General features: G+C 53.5%; 3 protein-coding genes across 3 annotated transcripts in view; 2 read left to right on the top strand and 1 right to left on the bottom strand.

The window, feature by feature from the left end:
* The window catches only part of LOC140468612 (uncharacterized), a 1,157,363-nt gene that overhangs the window by 224,835 nt on the left and 908,528 nt on the right, over positions 1-24,000 (top strand). The gene's annotated exons all lie outside the window — the stretch shown is intronic.
* LOC140468686 (T-cell surface glycoprotein CD3 zeta chain-like) overlaps positions 1-24,000 on the top strand; it is a 684,153-nt gene that overhangs the window by 480,607 nt on the left and 179,546 nt on the right. The window lies entirely within an intron of this gene.
* Positions 3,833-24,000, bottom strand: part of LOC140468487 (nectin-4-like) — a 22,908-nt gene continuing 2,740 nt past the window's right edge. Inside the window, exons 2-8 of the mRNA XM_072564568.1 lie at positions 21,522-21,821; positions 19,865-19,982; positions 18,541-18,692; positions 17,124-17,271; positions 15,196-15,304; positions 7,561-7,893; positions 3,833-5,945 (exon numbers count right to left, since the gene is read on the bottom strand). Coding sequence (XP_072420669.1) covers positions 5,748-5,945; positions 7,561-7,893; positions 15,196-15,304; positions 17,124-17,271; positions 18,541-18,692; positions 19,865-19,982; positions 21,522-21,821 — 1,358 coding nt within the window. The 3' untranslated portion in view covers positions 3,833-5,747. The remainder of the gene's footprint in view (positions 5,946-7,560; positions 7,894-15,195; positions 15,305-17,123; positions 17,272-18,540; positions 18,693-19,864; positions 19,983-21,521; positions 21,822-24,000) is intronic.

Raw genomic sequence — 24,000 nt, 5'->3', positions numbered from 1 at the left:
CCTGTCTAACCCTCTGATTATCTTATACGTCTCTATTAAGTCACCTGTCAACCTTCTCTCTGATGAAAACAGCCTCAAGTCCCTCAGCCTTTCCTCGTAAGACCTTCCCTCCAGACCAGGCACCATCCCGGTAAATCTCCACTGCACCCTTTCCAAAGCTTCCGCACCCTTCTGGTGACCAGAACTGTACACAATACTCCAAGTGCGGCTGCACCAGAGTTTTGTACAGGTGCAGCATGACCTCAGGGCTCCGAAACTCGATCCTTCTGCCAATAAACACCAACACACCATGTGCCTTCTTAACAACCCTGTCAACCTGGGTGGCAACTGTCAGGGATCTATGTACATGGACACCGAGATCTCTCTGCTCATCTACACTGCCAAGAATCTTACCATGAGCCCAGTACTCTGCATTCCGGTTACTCCGACCAAAGTGAATCACCTCACACTTTCCCACATTAAGCTCCATTTGCCACCTCTCAGCCCAGCTCTGCAGCTTATCCATGTCCCTCTGTAACCCACAACATCCTTCATCACTATCCACAACTCCACCGACCTTAGTGTCATCTGCGAATTTACTAACCCACCCTTCTACGCCCTCATCCAGGTCGTTTATAAAAATGACGAACAGCAGTGGACCCAACACCGACCCTTGTGGTACACCACTGGTAACTGGACTCCAGGATGACCATTTTCCCATCAACCACCACCCTCTGTCTTCTTTCAGCAAGCCAATTACTGATCCAAACTGCTATATCTCCCACAATCCCATTCCTCCGTATTTTGTACAATCGCCTACTGTGGGGAACCTTATCGAATGCCTTGCTGAAATCCATATACACCACATCAACCGGTTTACTCTCATCTACCTGTTTGGTCACCTTCTCAAAGGACTCAATAAGGTTTGTGAGGCACGACCTACCCTTCACAAAACCGTGCTGACTATCCCTAATCAACTTATTCTTTTCTAGATGATTATAAATCCTATCTCTTATAACCTTTTCCACCACTTTACCAACAACTGAAGTAAGGCTCACTGGTCTATAATTACCAGGGTTGTCTCTACTCCCCTTCTTGAACAGGGGAACCACATTTGCTATCCTCCAGTCTTTGGGCACTATTCCTGTAGGACAATGACGATGCCACAGGCTCAGCAATCTCCTCCCTGGTTTCCCAGAGGATCCTGGGATAAATCCCATCTGGCCCAGGGGACTTGTCTGTTTTCACACTCTGCAGGATTTCTAACACCTCTTCCTTGTGAACCTCAATCCCACCTAGTCTAGTAGCCTGTATCTCAGTGTTCTCCTTAACAACGTTGTCATTTTCTAGAGTAAATACTGTCGAAAAATATTCATTAAGTGCTTGCCCTATCCCCTCTGACCCCACACACAACTTCCCACTACTATCCTTGATTGGCCCTAATCTTACTCTTGTCATTCGTTTATTCCTTAAGTACCTATAGAAAGCCTTAGGGTTTACCCTGATCCTATCTGCCAACAACTTTTCATGTCTCCTCCTGGCTCTTCTGAGCTCTCTCTTTAGGTCTTTCCTGGCTACCTTGTAACCCTCAAGCACCCTAACTGAGCCTTCACATCTCCTCCTAACATAAGCCTTCTTCTTCCTCTTGACCAGAGATTCCACTTCCTTTGTAAACCACAGTTCCCTCACTCTACAGCTTCCTCCCTGCCTGACAGGTTAATACTTATCTCGGACACACAGGACCTTTCCCTTGAATAAGCTCCACGTTTCTAATGCGCCCATCCCCCGCAGTTTCCTTCCCCATCCTATGCTTCCTAAACCTTGCCTAACCCCATCGTCATTGCCTTTCCCCCAGCTGTAACTCTTGCCCAGTGGTATACACCTATCCCTTTCTATTACTAAAGTAAACACAACCGAATTGTGATCGCTATCACCAAAGTGCTCACCTACATCCAAGTCTACCACCTGGCCGGGCATGCTGCGAGTTCACCCACCTTATTCCGGGTGCCCCTGGCGTTGAAGTAGACCACACTTCAAACCAACATCCTGATTACTGGTGCCATCTTGCCTCCCTGAAACTTGATTTCGGACCTCCCCACTCTCAACCTTTCCTATACTCGAACTACAGTTTTGGTTCCCATCCCCCTGCTGGATTAGTTTAAACCCACCCCAATAGCCTTAGCGAATTCCTTCCCCCCCCAGGATATTGGTGCCCCTCAGGTTCAGGTGAAGACCATCCTGCTTGGAGAGGTCCCACCTACCCCCAGAAAGAGCCCCAATTATCCAAGAATCCAAAACCCTCCCTCCTGCACCATCCCTGTAGCCACGTGTTCAACTCCTCTCTCTCCCTATTCCTTGCCTCCCTAGCACGTGGCACGGGCAACAGACCAGAGACAACAACTCTGTTCGTCCTAGCTTCCATCCTAGCTCCCTGAATCTCTGCCTTAAATCCCCATCTCTCTCCCTACCTACGTCGTTGGTGCCTGTGTGGACCACATCTCGGGGCTGCTCCCCCTCCCCCTTAAGGATCCCAAAAACACGATCAGAGACATTAGGAACCCTGGCACCTGGGAGACAACACACCAATTATGAGTCTCTCTCATCCCCACAGAACCTCCTATCGGTTCCCCCTAACTATGGCGTCCCCAAATGACGACTGCTCTGCTCCTCTTCCCCCTTCCCTTCTGATCAGCAGGGACAGACTCTGTGCCAAAGCCCTGTATCACACTGCTTTCCCCTGGTAAGTCAGACAGAGAGAGAGAGAGACAGAATGAGAGAGAGACAGGGACAGAATGAGAGAGAGAGACACACAGAGTGACAGAGACACAGAGGGACAGACAAACAGGGACAGAATGAGAGAGAGATTAGACTAGATTAGATTACTTACAGTGTGGAAACAGGCCCTTCGGCCCAACAAGTCCACACCGCCCCACCGAAGCGCAACCCACCTATACCACTACATCTACATCTACCCCTTACCTAACACTATGGGGTAATTTAGCATGGCCAATCCACCCTAACCTGCACTTCTTTGGACTGTGGGAGGAAACCGGAGCACCCGGAGGAAACCCACGCAGACACGGGGAGAATGGGCAAACTCCACACAGTCAGTCGCCTGAGGCGGGAATTGAACCCGGGGCTCTGGCACTGTGAGGCAGCAGTGCTAACCACTGTGCCACTGTGCTGCCCATAAAGAGAGAAAGACAGAGAGAGAGAGAGAGAGACAGAGTCATAATGAGAGAGAAACACAGAGAGTGACAGGGACACAGAGGGACAGACAGAGAGAGACAGAGAGAGAGAGACAGGGACAGAATGAGAGAGAGACACACAGAGTGACAGAGACACAGAGGGACAGAGAGAGAGAGGGACAGAGAGAGAGAGAGAGAGAGAGAGAGAGAGACAGGGACAGAATGAGACAGAGAGACACAGAGGGACAGTGAGAGAGAGACAGGGACAGAATGAGAGAGAGAGAAACACACAGAGCGACAGAGACACAGAGGGACTGAGAGGGAGAGACACCGAAGGACAGAGACACCAAGGGATAGAATGAGAGAGAAAGAGAGACACACAGGGACAGATTGAGAGAGAAAGGCAGAGGGAGAGAGAGAGAGAAAGAGTGTGTGAGAAACACAGAGCAACAGTGACACCGAGGTACAGGATGTGTGAGAGAGCACTAGAGAGTGAGAGACAGAGCAACAGAATGAGAGAGAGATCGAGAGAAAGACAGAGACATCGAGGAACAGTGTGAGGGACAGACAGAGGGCAGGAGCACAGTGTTGGAGTTGAGCTGTCCCCACCCCCAGTATCCCACCATAACCAGTAAAATATTATCCAAAAACCCAGAGGCAGGGAGCGTTATCCAAAACTGGGTTGTAATTTACATATGTACACAGACATTTACAGCTTTTTACAAAACCGAACAACTCAACTCAAAAGGCAGAACTTACAGCATCAGCTCAAAACTGAATAACAGGATAAAACAAGACATTTACATTTACATAGCGCCGTTCACGTAGCAAAGTCTTCCCAAGAGGGGTGTAGGGGCTGGAGAGGGTTACAGAGATAGGGAGGGGGTGTAGGGGCATGGAGGGGGTTACAGAGCTAGGGAGGGGGTGTAGGGGCTGGAGGGGGTTACAGAGATAGGGAGGGGTGTAGGGGATGGAGGGGGTTACAGAGATAGGGAGGGGGTGTAGGGGCTGGAGGGGGGTTACAGAGATAGGGAGGGGTGTAGGGGCTGGAGGGAGTTACAGAGATAGGGAGGGGTGTAGGGGATGGAGGGGGTTACAGAGATAGGGAGGGGGTGTAGGGGCTGGAGGGGGGTTACAGAGATAGGGAGGGGGTGTAGGGGCTGGAGGGGGTTACAGAGATAGGGAGGGGGTGTAGGGGCTGGAGGGGGTTACAGAGATAGGGAGGGGGTGTAGGGGCTGGAGGGGGTTACAGAGATAGGGAGGGGGTGTAGGGGCTGGAGGGAGTTACAGAGATAGGGAGAGGGTGTAGGGGCTGGAGGGGGTTACAGAGATAGGGAGGGGGTGTAGGGGCTGGAGGGGGTGACAGAGATAGGGAGGGGGTGTAGGGGCCGGAGGGAGTTACAGAGATAGGGAGGGGGTGTAGGGGCTGGAGGGGGTTACAGAGATAGGGAGGGGGTGTAGGGGCTGGAGGGGGTTACAGAGATAGGGAGAGGATGTAGGGGCTGGAGGGGGTTACAGAGATAGGGAGGGGGTGTAGGGGCTGGAGGGGGGTTACAGAGATAGGGAGGGGGTGTAGGGGCTGGAGGGGGGTTACAGAGATAGGGAGGGGGTGTAGGGGCTGGAGGGGGGTTACAGAGATAGGGAGGGGGTGTAGGGTACGGAGGGGGTTACAGAGATAGGGAGGGGGTGTAGGGGCTGGAGGGGGTTACAGAGATAGGGAGGGAGTGTAGGGGCTGGAGGGGGTTACAGAGATAGGGAGGGGGTGTAGGGGCTGGAGGGGGGTTACAGAGATAGGGAGGGGGTGTAGGGGCTGGAGGGGGGTTACAGAGATAGGGAGGGGGTGTAGGGGCTGGAGGGGGGTTACAGAGATGGATGATGGCCCAGACAGGGAAGGATTGCGTCCATGGAATCCAAACTTCCCTCAGGCACGGAGGAAGCCTTCAGCAAACCCGTGCTGTGCTCGGCGAGGGATGAGCCGGCTGCTATAGCAGGACAGGGAATTGGCAGTGTCGCTGACGGAGTGGGCATTGGCTCAGGAGCTTGCAGAGACCGTGTTTGGAGTTACCATGGAGACAGACACAAGGATCAAAGACGTCAACCTTCCCAACATTGAACTGAAGGGAATTTCTGTCAGCCAGCCCGAGGAATCTGATTGGTCCACGGAGGAGATGAGGAAGTGGTGGGTACAGCGAGAGCTGGGTGGACAGCAACCGATTGTGAGAGACGAGGTACACACCCAGATGATATCACCAAGAGACAGTCTTGGACAACACATACAAGGGCGTACAGTCTGTCTCTCTCTCTCTCAGTGTCAGCTCCTGTACAGGTACAGTCACAGACAGTGTGTAAAAGGGAGGGATTCACTCCTGTCTGGTACTGTACAGTCTGTCTGTCTCTCTGTGTCAGCTCCTGTACAGGTACAGTCACAGACAGTGTGTAAAAGGGAGGGATTCACTCCTGTCGGGGTACTGTACAGTCTCTCTCTCTCTCTCAGTGTCAGCTCCTGTACAGGTACAGTCACAGACAGTGTGTAAAAGGGAGGGATTCACTCCTGTTTGCGATGGGACGTCTCCAGTGAGTTCAGACGCAGTGTTCCCTCCTGGCGATGTAGATGCCATTCCCTGTGGGCTTTGCTCGCAGGGTCCCGTTGTGAGAGTAGAAGTGGCCCATCGCTGCTTGGATAGACTGCTGCCTGTCTGTCACCTCGTCCTCATCCTCTGTCTGAGAGTCCAGCACTGACGGAGAAGGGGTCAGGGTCCTCCTGCTCAAGATCTCCATCTGGTACAGCGGGGAGGGGAGAGGCAAAAGGACAGGCCCAGAGAGAGAGAGAGAGAGAGAGAGACACACACACACAGACACATACACACACACAGGCAGAGGAGTGAACGACAGCAAAGAATAAAAATTACCGACGAGGGAGAGAGAGGAAGTAGATTGAGATGGAGGAGCGCCACAGGGTGGGAGAGTGAGAGATGGGGATGGGCACAGACACAGACAGATAGAGAGAGGGGGAAATGGGGACAGACAGAGAGAGACGGAAAGAGAAGGAGATGAGGACAGAGGGGGACGGAGACAGGGAGAGGGATGGAGACAGAGATGGACAGACACAGAGAGAGAGAGAGAGAGAGAGAGAGACGGAGAGAGAGACGGAGACAGAGAGGGACGGAGACAGGGAGAGGGATGGAGACAGAGATGGACAGACACAGAGAGAGAGAGAGAGAGAGACGGAGAGAGAGACGGAGACAGAGAGGGACGGAGACAGGGAGAGGGATGGAGACAGAGATGGACAGACACAGAGAGAGAGACGGAGAGAGAGACGGAGACAGAGAGGGACGGAGACAGGGAGAGGGATGGAGACAGAGATGGACAGACACAGAGAGAGAGAGAGAGAGAGAGACGGAGAGAGAGACGGAGACAGAGACGGAGACAGAGAGGGACGGAGACAGGGAGAGGGATGGAGACAGAGATGGACAGACACAGAGAGAGAGAGAGAGAGAGAGACGGAGACAGAGAGAGACAGAGACAAAGAGGGACGGAGACCGAGAGGGACGGAGACAGGGAGAGAGATGGAGACAGAGATGGACAGACACAGAGAGAGAGAGAGAGAGAGACGGAGACAGAGAGAGACGGAGACAGAGATGGACAGACACAGAGAGAGAGAGAGAGAGAGACGGAGACAGAGAGAGACGGAGACAGAGATGGACAGACACAGAGAGAGAGAGAGACAGAGAGAGAAGGAGACAGAGAGACAAACAATCAGCACAATCACAGTCAGACATTCCCAGGAGACCGAAAGGCAGAGACAGGAGAAACACAAGCCGGAGAGAGGGAGGCAAAGACACAGAGAGAACAGAGATATGAGAGAGATACAGAGAGAGAGAGAGATGAGAAGACATGGGGAGACATTGCCAGGGTGAGAGAGGGAGATGGAACAATAGAGAGAAAAGGAGAGAAAAAAATTAAAAATACAGTTAGAATCAATTTGTTCATGTTCTCGAATTCTGTTACGGAAAAGTAAAATCTAACAACTGGGAGAGTTTGTGAGACAGTGTAGAGAGAGCTTTACTCTGTATCTAACCCCGTGCTGTCCCTGTCCTGGGAGTGTTTGATGGGGGACAGTGTAGAGGGAGCTTTACTCTGTATCTAACCCCGTGCTGTCCCTGTCCTGGGAGTGTTTGATGGGGGGACAGTGTAGAGGGAGCTTTACTCTGTATCTAACCCCGTGCTGTCCCTGTCCTGGGAGTGTTTGATGGGGACAGTGTAGAGGGAGCTTTACTCTGTATCTAACCCCACGCTGTCCCTGTCCCTGGGAGGGTTTGATGGGGACAGTGTAGAGGGAGCTTTACTCTGTATCTAACCCCGTGCTGTCCCTGTCCTGGGAGCGTTCTCTCACCTGTTCTGGAGTCTCCACCATTTCACCGGTGCTGTCCCTGTGGTTGCTCAGGGGTATTGGTGGAGGTAGAGTCCGTGAGCCGGAGCCTACCGTCCTGTCTCTGCCGCTGGGCCTCAGGCTGCTGTTCAGGCTGTGACGGAAGGCCCCGAACTGGTAGGCCGGAGGAGCCTGGGTCATCTCACTGGTCGTCGACCTCAGACTGTAGCGGTGGTTACCGAAGGCGGAGGGAGGGAGGGTCCCATCCCCATTGATAGGCCGGAGATCCCGTGTGCTGTTCCTCAGCTGCTGTGTCTGCTGCGCCAGGGCCTCCTGTAGCATGGGCTCCTGCTCCAGCTGGAAGTGACGTTGGGAAGGAAAAAAACAAAATTGAGCCCCGGGATTAAGGCCTGCTTCAAACCGGTGAGATGCAAAGATGGCACGGCGGCTCAGTGGTTAGCACTGCTGCCTCACAGCACCAGGGACCCGGGTTCAATTCCCATCTTGGGCGACTGACTGTGTGGGGTTTCGGCTTGGGTTCCCTCCGGGTGCTCCGGTTTCCTCCCACAATCCAAAGCTGTGCAGGTTAGCATGGATTAGCCATGCTCAATTACCCCATAGTGTTCAGGGATGTGTAGGTTAGGGTGGATTGGCCATGCTCAATTACCCCATAGTGTTCAGGGATGTGTAGGTTAGGGTGGATTGGCCATGCTAAATTACCCCATAGTGTTCAGGGATGTGTAGGTTAGGGTGGATTGGCCATGCTAAATTACCCCATAGTGTTCAGGGATGTGTAGGTTAGGGTGGATTGGCCATGCTAAATTACCCATAGTGTTCAGGGATGTGTAGGTTAGGGTGGATTGGCCATGCTAAATTACCCATAGTGTTCAGGGATGTGTAGGTTAGGGTGGATTGGCCATGCTAAATTACCCCATAGTGTTCAGGGATGTGAAGGTTAGGGTGGATTGGCCATGCTAAATTACCCCATAGTGTTCAGGGATGTGCAGGTTAGGGTGGATTGGCCATGCTAAATTACCCCATAGTGTTCAGGGAGTGTAGGTTAGGGTGGATTGGCCATGCTAAATTACCCCATAGTGTTCAGGGATGTGCAGGTTAGGGTGGATTGGCCATGCTAAATTACCCCATAGTGTTCAGGGATGTGTGGGTTAGGGTGGATTGGCCATGCTAAATTACCCCATAGTGTTCAGGGACGTGTAGGTTAGGGTGGATTGGCCATGCTAAATTACCCCATAGTGTTCAGGGAGTGTAGGTTAGGGTGGATTGGCCATGCTAAATTACCCCATACTGTTCAGGGATGTGTAGGTTAGGGTAGATTGGCCATGCTAAATTACCCCATAGTGTTCAGGGATGTGTAGGTTAGGGTGGATTGGCCATGCTCAATTACCCCATAGTGTTCAGGGATGTGTAGGTTAGGGTGGATTGGCCATGCTAAATTACCCATTGTGATCAGGGATGTGCAGGTTAGGGTGGATTGGCCGTGCTAAATTACCCCATAGTGTTCAGGGATGTGTAGGTTAGGGTGGATTGGCCATGCTAAATTACCCCATAGTGTTCAGGGATGTTCAGATTAGGGTGGATTGGCCATGCTAAATTACCCCATAGTGTTCAGGGATGTGTAGGTTAGGGTGGATTGGCCATGCTCAATTACCCCATAGTGTTCAGGGATGTGTAGGTTAGGGTGGATTGGCCATGCTAAACTACCCATAGTGTTCAGGGATGTGTAGGTTAGGGTGGATTTGCCATGCTAAATTACCCCATAGTGTTCAGGGATGTGTAGGTTAGGGTGGATTGGCCATGCTAAATTACCCCATAGTGTTCAGGGATGTGTAGGTTAGGGTGGATGGGCCATGCTAAATTACCCCATAGTGCTCAGGGATGTGCAGGTTATGGTGGATTGGCCATGCTAAATTACCCATAGTGTTCAGGGATGTGTGGGTTAGGGTGGATTGGCCATGCTAAATTACCCCATAGTGTTCAGGGATGTGTAGGTTAGGGTGGATTGGCCATGCTAAATTACCCCATAGTGTTCAGGGATGTGTAGGTTAGGGTGGATTGGCCATGCTAAATTACCCCATACTGTTCAGGGATGTGTAGGTTAGGGTAGATTGGCCATGCTAAATTACCCCATAGTGTTCAGGGATGTGTAGGTTAGGGTGGATCGGCCATGCTAAATTACCCATAGTGTTCAGGGATGTGCAGGTTAGGGTGGATTGGCCATGCTAAATTACCCCATAGTGTTCAGGGATGTGTAGGTTAGGGTGGATTGGCCATGCTAAATTACCCCATAGTGTTCAGGGATGTTCAGGTTAGGGTGGATTGGCCATGCTAAATTACCCCATAGTGTTCAGGGATGTGTAGGTTAGGGTGGATTGGCCATGCTAAATTACCCATAGTGTTCAGGGATGTGTAGGTTAGGGTGGATGGGCCATGCTAAATTAACCCATAGTGTTCAGGGATGTGTAGGTTAGGGTGGATTGGCCATGCTAAATTACCCATAGTGTTCAGGGATGTGTAGGTTAGTGTGGATTGGCCATGCTAAATTACCCCATAGTGTTCAGGGATGTGTAGGTTAGGGTGGATTGGCCATGCTAAATTACCCGATAGTGTTCAGGGATGTGTAGGTTAGGGTGGATTGGCCATGCTAAATTACCCCATCGTGTTCAGGGATGTGCAGGTTAGGGTGGATTGGCCATGCTAAATTACCCATAGTGTTCAGGGATGTGTAGGTTAGGGTGGATTGGCCATGCTAAATTACCCATAGTGCTCAGGGATGTGTAGGTTAGGGTGGATTGACCATGGTAAATTACCCCATAGTGTTCAGGGATGTGTCGGTTAGGGTGGGTTGGCCATGCTAAATTACCCCATAGTGTTCAGGGATGTGTAGGTTAGGGTGGATTGGCCATGGTAAATTACCCCATAGTGTTCAGGGATGTGTAGGTTAGGGTGGATTGGCCATGCTAAATTACCCCATAGTGTTCAGGGATGTGTAGGTTAGGGTGGATTGGCCATGCTAAATTACCCCATCGTGTTCAGGGATGTGCAGGTTAGGGTGGATTGGCCATGCTAAATTACCCCATAGTGCTCAGGAATGTTCAGGTTAGGGTGGATTGGCCATGCTAAATTACCCATCGTGTTCAGGGATGTGTAGGTTAGGGTGGATTGGCCATGCTAAAGTACCCCATAGTGTTCAGGGATGTGTAGGTTAGGGTGGATGGGCCATGCTAAATTACCCCATAGTGTTCAGGGATGTGCAGGTTAGGGTGGATTGGCCATGCTAAATTACCCATAGTGTTCAGGGATGTGTAGGTTAGAGTGGATTGGCCATGTTAAATTACTCCATAGTGTTCAGGGATGTGTAGGTTTGGGTGGATTGGCCATGCTAAATTACCCCATAGTGTTCAGGGATGTGTAGGTTAGGGTGGATTGGCCATGCTAAATTACCCCATAGTGTTCAGGGATGTGCAGGTTAGGGTGGATTGGCCATGCTAAATTACCCATAGTGTTCAGGGATGTGTAGGTTAGGGTGGATTGGCCATGTTAAATTACTCCATAGTGTTCAGGGATGTGTAGGTTAGGGTGGATTGGCCATGCTAAATTACCCCATAGTGTTCAGGGATGTGTCGGTTAGGGTGGATTGGCCATGCTAAATTACCCCATAGTGTTCAGGGATGTGTAGGTTAGGGTGGATTGACCATGGTAAATTACCCCATAGTGTTCAGGGATGTGTCGGTTAGGGTGGGTTGGCCATGCTAAATTACCCCATAGTGTTCAGGGATGTGTAGGTTAGGGTGGATTGGCCATGCTAAATTACTCCATAGTGTTCAGGGATGTGTAGGTTAGGGTGGATTGACCATGGTAAATTACCCCATAGTGTTCAGGGATGTGTCGGTTAGGGTGGGTTGGCCATGGTAAATTACCCCATAGTGTTTAGGGATGTGTAGGTTAGGGTGGATTGGCCATGCTAAATTACCCCATAGTGTTCAGGGATGTGCAGGTTAGGGTGGATTGGCCATGCTAAATTACCCCATAGTGCTCAGGGATGTGTAGGTTAGGGTGGATTGGCCATGTTAAATTACCCCATAGTGCTCAGGGATGTGTTAGGTTAGGGTGGATTGGCCTTGCTAAATTACCCCATAGTGTTCAGGGGTGTGTAGGTTCGGGTGGATTGGCCGTGCTAAATTACCCCATAGTGTTCAGGGATGTGCAGGTTAGGGTGGATTGGCCATGCTAAATTACCCCATAGTGCTCAGGGATGTGTAGGTTCGGGTGGATTGGCCGTGCTAAATTACCCCATAGTGTTCAGGGATGTGTAGGTTAGGGTGGATTGGCCATGCTAAATTACCCCATAGTGTTCAGGGATGTGTAGGTTAGGGTGGATTGGCCGTGCTAAATTACCCCATAGTGTTCAGGGATGTGTAGGTTAGGGTGGATTGGCCGTGCTAAATTACCCCATAGTGTTCAGGGATGTGTAGGTTCGGGTGGATTGGCCGTGCTAAATTACCCCATAGTGTTCAGGGATGTGTAGGTTAGGGTGGATTGGCCGTGCTAAATTACCCCATAGTGTTCAGGGATGTGTAGGTTCGGGTGGATTGGCCGTGCTAAATTACCCCATAGTGTTCAGGGATGTGTAGGTTAGGGTGGATTGGCCATGCTAAATTACCCCATAGTGTTCAGGGATGTGTAGGTTAGGGTGGATTGGCCATGCTAAATTACCCCATAGTGTTCAGGGATGTGTAGGTTAGGGTGGATTGGCCATGCTAAATTACCCCATAGTGTTCAGGGATGTGCAGGTTAGGGTGGATTGGCCATGCTAAATTACCCCATAGTGTTCAGGGATGTGTAGGTTAGGGTGGATTGGCCATGCTAAATTACCCCATAGTGTTCAGGGATGTGTAGGTTAGGGTGGATTGGCCATGCTAAATTACCCCATAGTGTTCAGGGATGTGTAGGTTAGGGTGGATTGGCCATGCTAAATTACCCATAGTGTTCAGGGATGTGCAGGTTAGGGTGGATTGGCCATGCTAAATTACCCCATAGTGTTCAGGGATGTGCAGGTTAGGGTGGATTGGCCATGCTAAATTACCCCATAGTGTTCAGGGATGTGTAGGTTAGGGTGGATTGGCCATGCTAAATTACCCCATAGTGTTCAGGGATGTGTAGGTTAGAGTGGATTGGCCATGCTAAATTACCCCATAGTGTTCAGGGATGTGTAGGTTAGGGTGGATTGGCCATGCTAAATTACCCCATAGTGTTCAGGGATGTGCAGGTTAGGGTGGATTGGCCATGATAAATTACCCCATAGTGTTCAGGGATGTGTAGGTTAGGGTGGATTGGCCATGCTAAATTACCCCATAGTGTTCAGGGATGTGCAGGTTAGGGTGGATTGGCCATGCTAAATTACCCATAGTGTTCAGGGATGTGTAGGTTAGGGTGGATTGGCCATGTTAAATTACTCCATAGTGTTCAGGGATGTGTAGGTTAGGGTGGATTGGCCATGCTAAATTACCCCGTAGTGTTCAGGGATGTGTCGGTTAGGGTGGATTGGCCATGCTAAATTACCCCATAGTGTTCAGGGATGTGTAGGTTAGGGTGGATTGACCATGGTAAATTACCCCATAGTGTTCAGGGATGTGTCGGTTAGGGTGGGTTGGCCATGCTAAATTACCCCATAGTGTTCAGGGATGTGTAGGTTAGGGTGGATTGGCCATGCTAAATTACTCCATAGTGTTCAGGGATGTGTAGGTTAGGGTGGATTGACCATGGTAAATTACCCCATAGTGTTCAGGGATGTGTCGGTTAGGGTGGGTTGGCCATGGTAAATTACCCCATCGTGTTCAGGGATGTGTAGGTTAGGGTGGATTGGCCATGCTAAATTACCCCATAGTGTTCAGGGATGTGCAGGTTAGGGTGGATTGGCCATGCTAAATTAACCCATAGTGTTCAGGGATGTGTAGGTTAGGGTGGATTGGCCATGATAAATTACCCCATAGTGTAATGGCCCCCTGCTGCATCTCTCTCTGACATTTTTTTTGACTGGAATGTTCTGATTATCCATAACGTCGAGAGACAATACGAGGAGTGTCAGGCCAATAAGATATTTGAGGATTTCAGCTTGCCATTGGTTTGGGAGTAGAGGGGGTTACGAATTTGTCGAAGTGTATTCTGGAGAGTTTTTTTTAGAAACGTTAACACGCGGATGGAATATTCAGGGCTGAAGATGAAGGGAGGTTGACCACGGACATTCAAGTGCGTTCAATTCCGGTCGCCACATCACAGGAAGGATATGGAGTTGAAAAGTGTGACGCTGGAAAAGCACAGCAGGTCAGGCAGCGTCCGAGGGAGCACAAGAGACGACGTTTCGGGCATAAGCCCTTCATCAGGAATGAGGGGGTGGCTCAAGGTGGTGGGTGGGGGGGGGCGCTGAGAGATAAATGGGAGGGGTGGGTGGGAATGTAACTGGGAAGGCGATTGGTCGATGAAGGTTGGGAGGGGTGAAGGTGATAGGTCAGAGAGGAGGGTCAAGAGGATAGGTGGGAAGGAAGATGGACAGGTCAAGAGGGTCGGCGCCGAATTGGAAGGTTGGACCTGGGAGAAGGTGGGAGGGGGAGGAGAGATGAGGAAACGAGTGAGATCCACATTGATCCCGAGGCGGAAGGTGAGGCGTTCTTCCTCCAGGCGTCGGGTGGTGAGGGAGTGGCACTGGAAGAGGCCCAGGACTTGCACGTCCTTGATGGAGCGGGAGGGGGAGTTGAAGCGTTGGGCCATGGGGTTGGTGAGTGCGGGTGTCCCGGAGATGTTCTCCGAAACGTTCCGCGATTAGGCGTCCTGCCCCCCCCCACCCCCCCCACCAACGCCGATGTAGAGGAGACCACACATCAGGAGCAACCGACACACTGGATGATGGATGGGGAGGCTTCAATGAGGGAGTAGAAGAGGTTTCCCAGCATGCTGCCTGGATTAGAGGGGGTGAGCTACAAGGAGAGGCTGGAAAAACTCAGGTTGTTTTCTCTGGAGGCCTGAGGGGAGACTCGGTGGAAGTTATGAGACGCATAGATAGGGCGGACGGTCAGAATCCTTTTCCTCAGAGTCTCGAACTAGGAGGCACGCATTTAAGGTGAGGGGGGGGGGATGAGTTCAGAGGAGATGTGAGGGGACGCGTTGTTTTACACGGAGAGTGATCGGACCGTGAATATGCAACGGATTCAGGGATAGGGACCAAGGGCAGGCAGAGGGGAGTAGGTCCAAATTGGCGTCAAGATCAACACAACATCATGGGACCAAGTGATTACACTCTCTCATCAGCGGGGGTGGGGTGGGGTGGGGGGGTGGGGGAATGATTGGACAAAACGTAAGGAGGAGGGAATTGATGTCCATTCGGCGTGGTAAACGTTCAAGGCAACAGGAGGGAATGCGGGATTACTGTCAATTTACGTTGGTGCAGATGGGCCAAAGGGCCTCAGATGATTCCATGAAGTGGAACCAGGGTATTTTCTGCCCCCCCCCACCCCCATCACCCCGTTCGCCACCACGAAATGGTGACAGATTGAATTAACAAGCCGGACTAGCTGGGAATAGCTTGGGGGTCGGGGGGAGCGGAGAGACGACAAAATGTCGCCCTCTAGCGACATATCAACTCACTACGTTCTCCCGGCTGCCCCCACCATCTTGAAGCCTGGCATCGACTGAGGCTGACATGGAGTTACACCGACGGATGGAGGGTTGGCGAGACATCGTCGAGATCTCTTCCCTGCGGACATTGAGAAAAGGACAGCGTCTGGGTCATCGCGTGAGCACGGGTCGCCCATCAACCTCACCTCGCGCTCGATTCTACGCCCACTCCTGTTCCCAAGCTCGCTCCCAAATCGTCATCCCGACTCAAGTCAATCGTGAAAGCGGTATGGCCGCACTGAAGACATTATGTTTGCAGATGAGACCAAAATTGGAGGTGTAGTGGACAGCGAAGAGGGTTACCTCAGATTACAACAGGATCTGGACCAGATGGGCCAATGGGCTGAGAAGTGGCAGATGGAGTTTAATTCAGATAAATACAAGGTACTGCATTTTGGGAAAGCAAATCTTAGCAGGACTTATACACTTAATGGTAAGGTCCTAGGGAGTGTTGCTGAACAAAGAGACCTTGGAGTGCAGGTTCATAGCTCCTTGAAAGTGGAGTCGCAGATAGATAGGATAGTGAAGGCAGCGTTTGGTATGCTTTCCTTTATTGGTCAGAGTATTGAGTACAGGAGTTGGGAGGTCATGTTGCAGCTGTACAGGACATTGGTTGGGCCACTGTTGGAATACTGCGTGCAATTCTGGTCTCCTTCATATCGGAAAGATGTTGTGAAACTTGAAAGGGTTCAGAAAAGATTTACAAGGATGTTGCCAGGGTTGGAGGGTTTGAGTTACAGGGAGAGGCTGAACAGGCTGGGGCTGTTTTCCCTGGAGCGTCGGAGGCTGAGGGGTGACCTTATAGAGGTTTATAAAATCATGAGGGGCATGGGATAGGATAAATAGACAAAGTCTTTTCCCCTGGGGTGGGGGGAGTCCAGAACTAGAGGGGCATAGGTTTAGGGTGAGAGGGGAAAGATATAAAAGGGACCTAAGGGGCAACTTTTTCACCCAGAGGGTGGTACGTGTATGGAATGAGCTGCCAGAGGATGTGGTGGAGGCTGGTACAATTACAGCATTTAAGAGGCATCTGGATGGGTATATGAATAGGAAGGGTTTGGGGGGATATGGGCCGGGTGCTGGCAGGTGGGACTAGATTGGGTTGGGATATCTGGGTGGGCATGGACGGGTTGGGCCGAAGGGTCTGTTTCCCGTGCTGTACATCCCTATGACTCTACGACTGTAAGTGATCTTATAGAGAGTTATTAAAGCATGAGGGGTACAGTTAGGGGAGACCATAGTTGTCTTTTCCTGAGGATGGGGGATTTCAAGACGGGGCGGAGGGGGGGGGAACTCGTATTTAAGGTGAGAGATTTAAACATCAGGGAGCGGGGGGCAACCTTTTTGAGGGGGTTCGCGTGTGGAATTTAGTCACACATCTAAAAAGTCATTCGGATACGCACATCAGCAGGGAAGGTTTGGAGGAACAGCAGCCAGGAGCAGGCAAGTGGGACTCGGTTAGTTTGGGATTATGGACTAGGTTGGACTGAAGGAGAATGTGAGGGACTGCAGACACTGGAGATCAGAGTGGAGAGTGTGGCGCTGGAAAAGCACAGCAGGTCAGGCAGCAGCCGAGGGAGCAGGAGAGTCGACGTCTCGGGCATCGATTCCCCTGCTCTCCCGAACGCTGACTGACCAGCTGTGCTTTTCCAGCGCCCGGTGGGTTTCCGGGCTTCGTGAGGCCTGGTTCAGCCCCGAAACCGCTGGTAGACAGAGGCGCTGGAGAGAGGGGTCAGAAGGGAGGGTCAATGAAGGAGCGATGTCCCCTTCCACCGTTCCATGGTCGATCGTATCCCTGCGACCCTGCCTCCCCCCTAACCCGTTGGCGTTCGGAAGGGGGCTGTGCGGACTCTTGCTGTGCGAGCTGACTGCCCGCTGACCGGAAGGGGAGCACTTACAACTTGAACGCCATCTGTTCGGTCTTGTTCTTGTGGTAACGGTTGACAGCGATGATGGAGACCACGAGGATGAGCAACAGCAGCACTCCGACAGCACCAATGGCGACAAAGGCCATGGATAACATATTCACACTGGGCACGTCCGCATCTGAGACACACAGAGAGAGAGACTGAGATACACACACACTCACAGCACAGGGTTAGGTACAGAGGAAAGCTCCCTCTACACTGTCCCCCATCAAACACTCCCAGGACAGGGACAGCACAGGGTTAGGCACAGAGGAAAGCTCTCTCTACACTGTCCCCCATCAAACACTCCCAGGACAGGGACAGCACGGGGTTAGACACAGAGTAAAACTCTCTCTACACTGTCCTCCATCAAACACTCCCAGGACAGGGACAGCACGGGGTTAGATACTGAGTAAAGCTCCCTCTACACTGTCCCCTATCAAACACTCCCAGGACAGTGACAGCACGGGGTTAGATACAGAGGAAAGCTCCCTCTACACTGTCCCCCATCAAACACTCCCAGGACAGGGACAGCACGGGGTTAGATACTGAGTAAAGCTCCCTCTACACTGTCCCCTATCAAACACTCCCAGGACAGTGACAGCACGGGGTTAGATACAGAGGAAAGCTCCCTCTACACTGTCCCCCATCAAACACTCCCAGGACAGTGACAGCACGGGGTTAGATACAGAGGAAAGCTCCCTCTACACTGTCCCCCATCAAACACTCCCAGGGACAGGGACAGCACGGGGTTAGATACAGAGTAAAGCTCCATCTACACTGTCCCCACATCAAACACTCCCAGGGACAGGGACAGCATTGGGTTAGATACAGAGTAAAGCTCCCTCTACACTGTCCCCCATCAAACAGTCCTGGGACAGGGACAGCACGGGGTTAGATACAGAGTAAAGCTCCATCTACATTGTCCTCCATCAAACACTCCCAGGACAGGGACAGCACGGGGTTAGATACAGAGTAAAGCTCCCTCTACACTGTCCCCCATCAAACACTCCCAGGACAGGGACAGCACGGGGTTAGATACAGAGTAAAGCTCCCTCTACACTGTCCCCCATCAAACACCCCCAGGACAGGGACAGTGCGGGGTTAGATACAGAGTAAAGCTCCCTCTACACTGTCCCCCATCAAACCCTCCCAGGACAGGGACAGTGCGGGGTTAGATACAGAGTAAAGCTCCCTCTACACTGTCCCCCCATCAAACACTCCCAGGGACAGGGACAGCACAGGGTTAGATACAGAGTAAAGCTCCCTCTACACTGTCCCCCATCAAACCCTCCCAGGACAGGGACAGTGCGGGGTTAGATCCCGAGGAAACACTGTCAGGTTGGGGTTTGATGTGAATTGATAACAAAGCTACAGCAGACTGGGATGTTTCTGAGTTGGAACTTACCAATGATTTGAATGTCCGTCTGCCCAGTCCTGCTGCCAATCTTGTTCTTTGCTTCACAAATATAAGTCCCAGAATCTTCTGCAGACAGAGAGCTCCGAAACAGGAGCTTGTTCCCCTCGGTGACACTGTTATTGGGTAATGAGCCATCCAATCTAGACAGCAGCAATAATAGAGGACAATAGGGAACAATTCAGGGCACACAATCCCAATGGTCCCAAACCCCTTCCCATTCACTCCCACCGCACACAATCCCAATGGACCCAAACCCCTTCCCATTCACTCCCACCGCACACAATCCCAATGGACCCAAACCCCTTCCCATTCACTCCCACCGCACACAATCCCAATGGTCCCAAACCCCTTCCCGTTCACTCCCACCGCACACAATCCCAATGCACCCAAACCCCTTCCCATTCACTCCCACTGCACACAATCCCAATGGTCCCAAACCCCTTCCCATTCACTCCCACTGCACACAATCCCAATGGAACCAAACCCCTTCCCATTCACTCCCACCGCACACAATCCCAATGGACCCAAACCCCTTCCCATTCACTCCCACTGCACACAATCCCAATGGACCCAAACCCCTTCCCATTCACTCCCACTGCACACAATCCCAATGGAACCAAACCCCTTCCCATTCACTCCCACTGCACACAATCCCAATGGACCCAAACCTCTTCCCATTCACTCCCACCGCACACAATCCCAATGGACCCAAACCCCTTCCCATTCACTCCCACCGCACACAATCCCAATGGACCCAAACCCCTTCCCATTCACTCCCACCTCACACAATCCCAATGGACACAAACCCCTTCCCATTCACTCCCACTGCACACAATCCCAATGGACCCAAACCCCTTCCCATTCACTCCCACTGCACACAATCCCAATGGACCCAAACCCCTTCCCATTCACTCCCACTGCACACAATCCCAATGGACCCAAACCCCTTCCCATTCACTCCCACCGCACACAATCCCAATGGACACAAACCCCTTCCCATTCACTCCCACTGCACACAATCCCAATGGACACAAACCCCTTCCCATTCACTCGCACTACACACAATCCCAATGGACCCAAACCCCTTCCCATTCACTCCCACCGCACACAATCCCAATGGACCCAATCCCCTTCCCATTCACTCCCACTGCACACAATCCCAATGGACCCAAACCCCTTCCCATTCACTCCTACTGCACACAATCGCAATGGTCCCAAACCCCTTCCCATTCACTCCCTCTGCACACAATCCCAATGGACCCAAACCCCTTCCCATTCACTCCCTCTGCACACAATCCCAATGGACACAAACCTTCTCCACACAAAACCGCTAGCCGGAGGATTCCCATTCTCCTGACAGGTGAGTTCTGCGTTTTCCATTCCCACGTGCCAATTTTCCGAGGATTTACTGACAGTAACTTCTGGAACATCTGTTAGCACAAACATTTTGATGATGTTGAAGAGTGACAACATCAGAAGCTCGGAATACCTACCCCTTCACACTCGACACTCCCAGGGACAGGGACAGGGACAGCACGGGGTTAAGTACAGGGTAAGGCTCCCTCTACACTGTCCCCTATCAAACATTCCCAGGACAAGGACAGCGCGGGGTTAAGTACAGGGTAAGGCTCCCTCTACACTGTCCCCCATCAAACATTCCCAGGACAAGGACAGCACGGGGTTAAGTACAGGGTAAGGCTCCCTCTACACTGTCCCCCATCATACATTCCCAGGACAGGGACAGCAGGGGGTTAAGTACAGGGTAAGGCTCCTTCTACACTGTCCCCCATCAAACACTCCCAGGACAAGGACAGCACAGGGTTAGATACAGAGTAAAGCTCCCTCTACACTGTCCCCCCATCAAACACTCCCAGGGACAGGGACAACACGGGGTTAGATACAGAGGAAAGCTTACTCTACACTGTCCCCCATCAAACACTCCCAGGGACAGGGACAGCACGGGGTTAGATACAGAGGAAAGCTTCCTCTACACTGTCCCCCATCAAACACTCCCAGGACAGGGACAGCACGGGGTTAGATACAGAGTAAAGCTCCCTCTACACTGTCCCCCCATCAAACACTCCCAGGACAGGGCCAGCACGGGGTTAGATACAGAGTAAAGCTCCCTCTACACTGTCCCCCCCATCAAACACTCCCAGGACAGGGACAGCACGGGGTTAGATACAGAGTAAAGCTCTCTCTACACTGTCCCCCATCAAACACTCTCAGGAACAGGGACAGCACGGGGTTAGATACAGAGGAAAGCTCACTCTACACTGTCCCCCATCAAACACTCCCAGGACAGGGACAGCACGGGGTTAGATACAGAGTAAAGCTCTCTCTACACTGTCCACATCAACCACCCCCAGGACAGGGACAGCACGGGGTTAGATACAGAGTAAAGCTCCCTCTACACTGTCCCCCATCAAACACTCCCAGGACAGGGACAGCACGGGGTGAGATACAGAGTAAAGCTCCCTCTACACTGTCCCCCATCAAACACTCCCAGGACAGGGACAGCACGGGGTGAGATACAGAGTAAAGCTCCCTCTACACTGTCCCCCATCAAACACTCCCAGGGACAGGGACAGCATGGGGTTAGATACAGAGTAAAGCTCCCTCTACACTGTCCCTCCATCAAACACACCCAGGACAGGGACAGCACGGGGTTAGATACAGAGTAAAGCTCCCTCTACACTGTCCCCACATCAAACCCTCCCAGGACAGGGACAGCGCGGGGTTAGATACAGAGTAAAGCTTCCTCTACCCTGTCCCACCCTCCCAGGACGGGGACAGTATGGGGGTTAGGTGCAGGGTAAAGCTCCCTCTCCCCTGTCCCACCCTCCCAGGACTGGGACAGTACGGGGGTTAGGTGCAGGGTAAAGCTCCCTCTACCCTGTCCCACCCTCCCAGGATGGGGACAGTACGGGGGTTAGGTGCAGGGTAAAGCTCCCTGTGCAGATACTCACAGTAGATGTTGAGGGTGTAGCCCAGGCGGCTGGGTCTGCTGAATGTCGAGTGGTTGACCAGGCAGGTGAGACGATGACCCTGCATCGCCCGCACTGGGTCCAGGTAGAAGCTGCTGCTGATGGTCACTGTGTCGTTGGCGTTGTGGCTGGTCACTTCCTCCTGGGCACCGGGCACCTCGCTCTCCCAGCGCACCGTGGCCGGAGGGCTACTCCCGGACGCTGTGCACGTGGCCGCCAACGCGTCACTGTCACCCTCCAACAGAGCCCGGGGCCCAGGCACTACAGAGACCTGAGGGGGAACTGTGTGAGAGAACATAGGAGACGGTGAGGGTAAGTGTTAGCACCAGAGCGGGGAGGGAGAGGGAGGGAGAGGAGGGAGGGAGGGGAGGGAGAGGAGGGAGGGAGGGGAGGGAGAGGAGGGAGGGAGGGGAGGGAGAGGAGGGAGGGAGGGGAGGGAGGGAGAGAGAGAGAGGGAGGGAGGGAGGGGAGGGAGGGGAGGGAGGGAGGGGAGGGAGGGAGAGAGAGAGGGAGGGAGGGAGAGAGAGAGAGGGAGAGAGGGAGGGAGGGGAGGGAGAGGGAGGGAGGGGAGGGAGAGGGAGGGAGAGGGGAGGGAGGGGAGGGAGAGGGAGGGAGGGGAGGGAGAGGGAGGGAGGGAGGGAGAGGGAGGGAGGGAGAGGGAGGGAGGGAGGGGGAGGGAGGGAGGGAGGGGGAGGGAGGGAGGGAGGGGGAGGGAGGGAGGGAGAGGGAGAGGGAGGGAGGGAGGGAGGGAGGGAGGGAGGGGAGGGAGGGAGGGAGAGGGAGGGAGGGAGGGGAGGGAGGGAGGGAGGGGAGGGAGAGAGGGAGGGAGGGGAGGGGAGGGGAGGGGAGGGAGGGAGGGGAGGGGAGGGAGGGAGGGGAGGGGAGGGAGGGAGGGGAGGGGAGGGAGGGGAGGGGAGGGGAGGGGAGGGGAGGGAGGGAGGGGAGGGAGGGAGGGGAGGGAGGGAGGGGAGGGAGGGAGGGGAGGGAGGGAGGGAGGGAGAGAGAGGGAGGGAGCGAGGGGGAGGGAGGGGGAGGGAGGGGGAGGGAGGGGGAGGGAGGGGGAGGAGGGGGAGGGAGGGGGAGGCGGGGGAGGGAGGGGGAGGCGGGGGAGGGAGGGGGAGGCGGGGGAGGGAGGGGGAGGCAGGGGAGGGAGGGGGAGGCAGGGGAGGGAGGGGAGGGAGGGAGAGGGAGGGGAGGGAGGGAGAGGGAGGGGAGGGAGGGAGAGGGAGGGGAGGGAGGGAGGGAGAGGGAGGGGAGGGAGGGAGGGAGAGGGAGGGGAGGGAGGAGAGGGAGGGGAGGGAGGGAGAGGGAGGGAGAGGGAGGGAGGGGAGGGAGAGGGAGGGAGGGGAGGGAGAGGGAGGGAGAGGGAGGGAGAGGGAGGGAGGGGAGGGAGAGGGAGGGGAGGGAGGGAGAGAGAGAGAGGGAGGGAGGGGAGGGAGGGGAGGGAGGGGAGGGAGGGGAGGGAGGGGAGGGAGGGAGGGGAGGGAGGGAGGGGAGGGAGGGGAGGGAGGGAGGGGAGGGAGGGAGGGGAGGGAGGGAGGGGAGGGAGGGGAGGGAGGGGAGGGAGGGGAGGGAGGGGAGGGAGGGGAGGGAGGGAGGGAGGGGAGGGAGGGAAGGGAGGGGAGGGAGGGGAGGGAGGGAGAGAGAGAGAGAGGGAGGGGAGGGAGGGGAGGGAGGTGTCGGAGGGGAGTGAGGGAGAGAGAGGGAGGGAGGTGTAGGAGGGGAGGGAGTGGAAGAAGGGAGTGAGGGAAAGAGAGAGGGAGGGACGTGTAGGAGGGGAGTGAGGGAGGGAGGTGTAGGAGGGGAGGGAGTGTAGGAGGGGAGTGCGGGAGAGAGAGAGGGAGGGAGGTGTAGGAGGGGAGTGAGGGATGGAGACAGGATGGAGGGAGAGGAAAGCTAATGGTCAAACCACTGGGAGGTGGAGGCAGGGAAAAGGGAGTGATTGAGAGTTCAAGATGGGCAGAATGTGAACAGGGAGATTTGACGAGCGTGGGGGAGAGAGAGAGAGAGAGAGAGAGAGAGAGAGAAAATGGAGGAGAGAAAGGGATGTTTTGAAGGGAGTGGGAGAAGGAGAGAGGGAAGGTGAGCGTAGCAGGAGGAGGGGGCAGGAGGAGGGAGAAGCGACGAGGGGGTGAGTGAGAGGGAAGGAGAAAGTGCGGTCGGAGGTGGAAAGAGGAGCAGATAGCGAAGAGGGGCAGAAAGTTGGGGGTTTGAGGGGAACAGAGTCAGGTTAGAGGGTGAGGGGGAGGGGGAGAGAGCTGGGAGTTGAAGGTGAGGAGTGAGAGGGTGAGGGAGTGAAATGGTGAGGTCGTTGGGGGTTAAGGGAGTCAGGAGGGTGAGGGGTGTGAGGGAGTGGGTGAGGGCAGTGTTAAATGGAGTGAGAGAGTTGGAAGGGTGAATGAGTTGGGGGTGAAGGTGAGGGGGTTGAGGAAGTTGGTGGTTGAGGAAGTTGGGGGTTGAG

The sequence above is a fragment of the Chiloscyllium punctatum genome, chromosome 47 (genome assembly GCF_047496795.1).
Source record: "Chiloscyllium punctatum isolate Juve2018m chromosome 47, sChiPun1.3, whole genome shotgun sequence".
In the NCBI taxonomy this organism is placed as follows: domain Eukaryota; kingdom Metazoa; phylum Chordata; class Chondrichthyes; order Orectolobiformes; family Hemiscylliidae; genus Chiloscyllium; species Chiloscyllium punctatum.
Note: the sequence above shows the minus strand (reverse complement) of the source record. Positions and strands in the feature narration are given on the sequence as shown.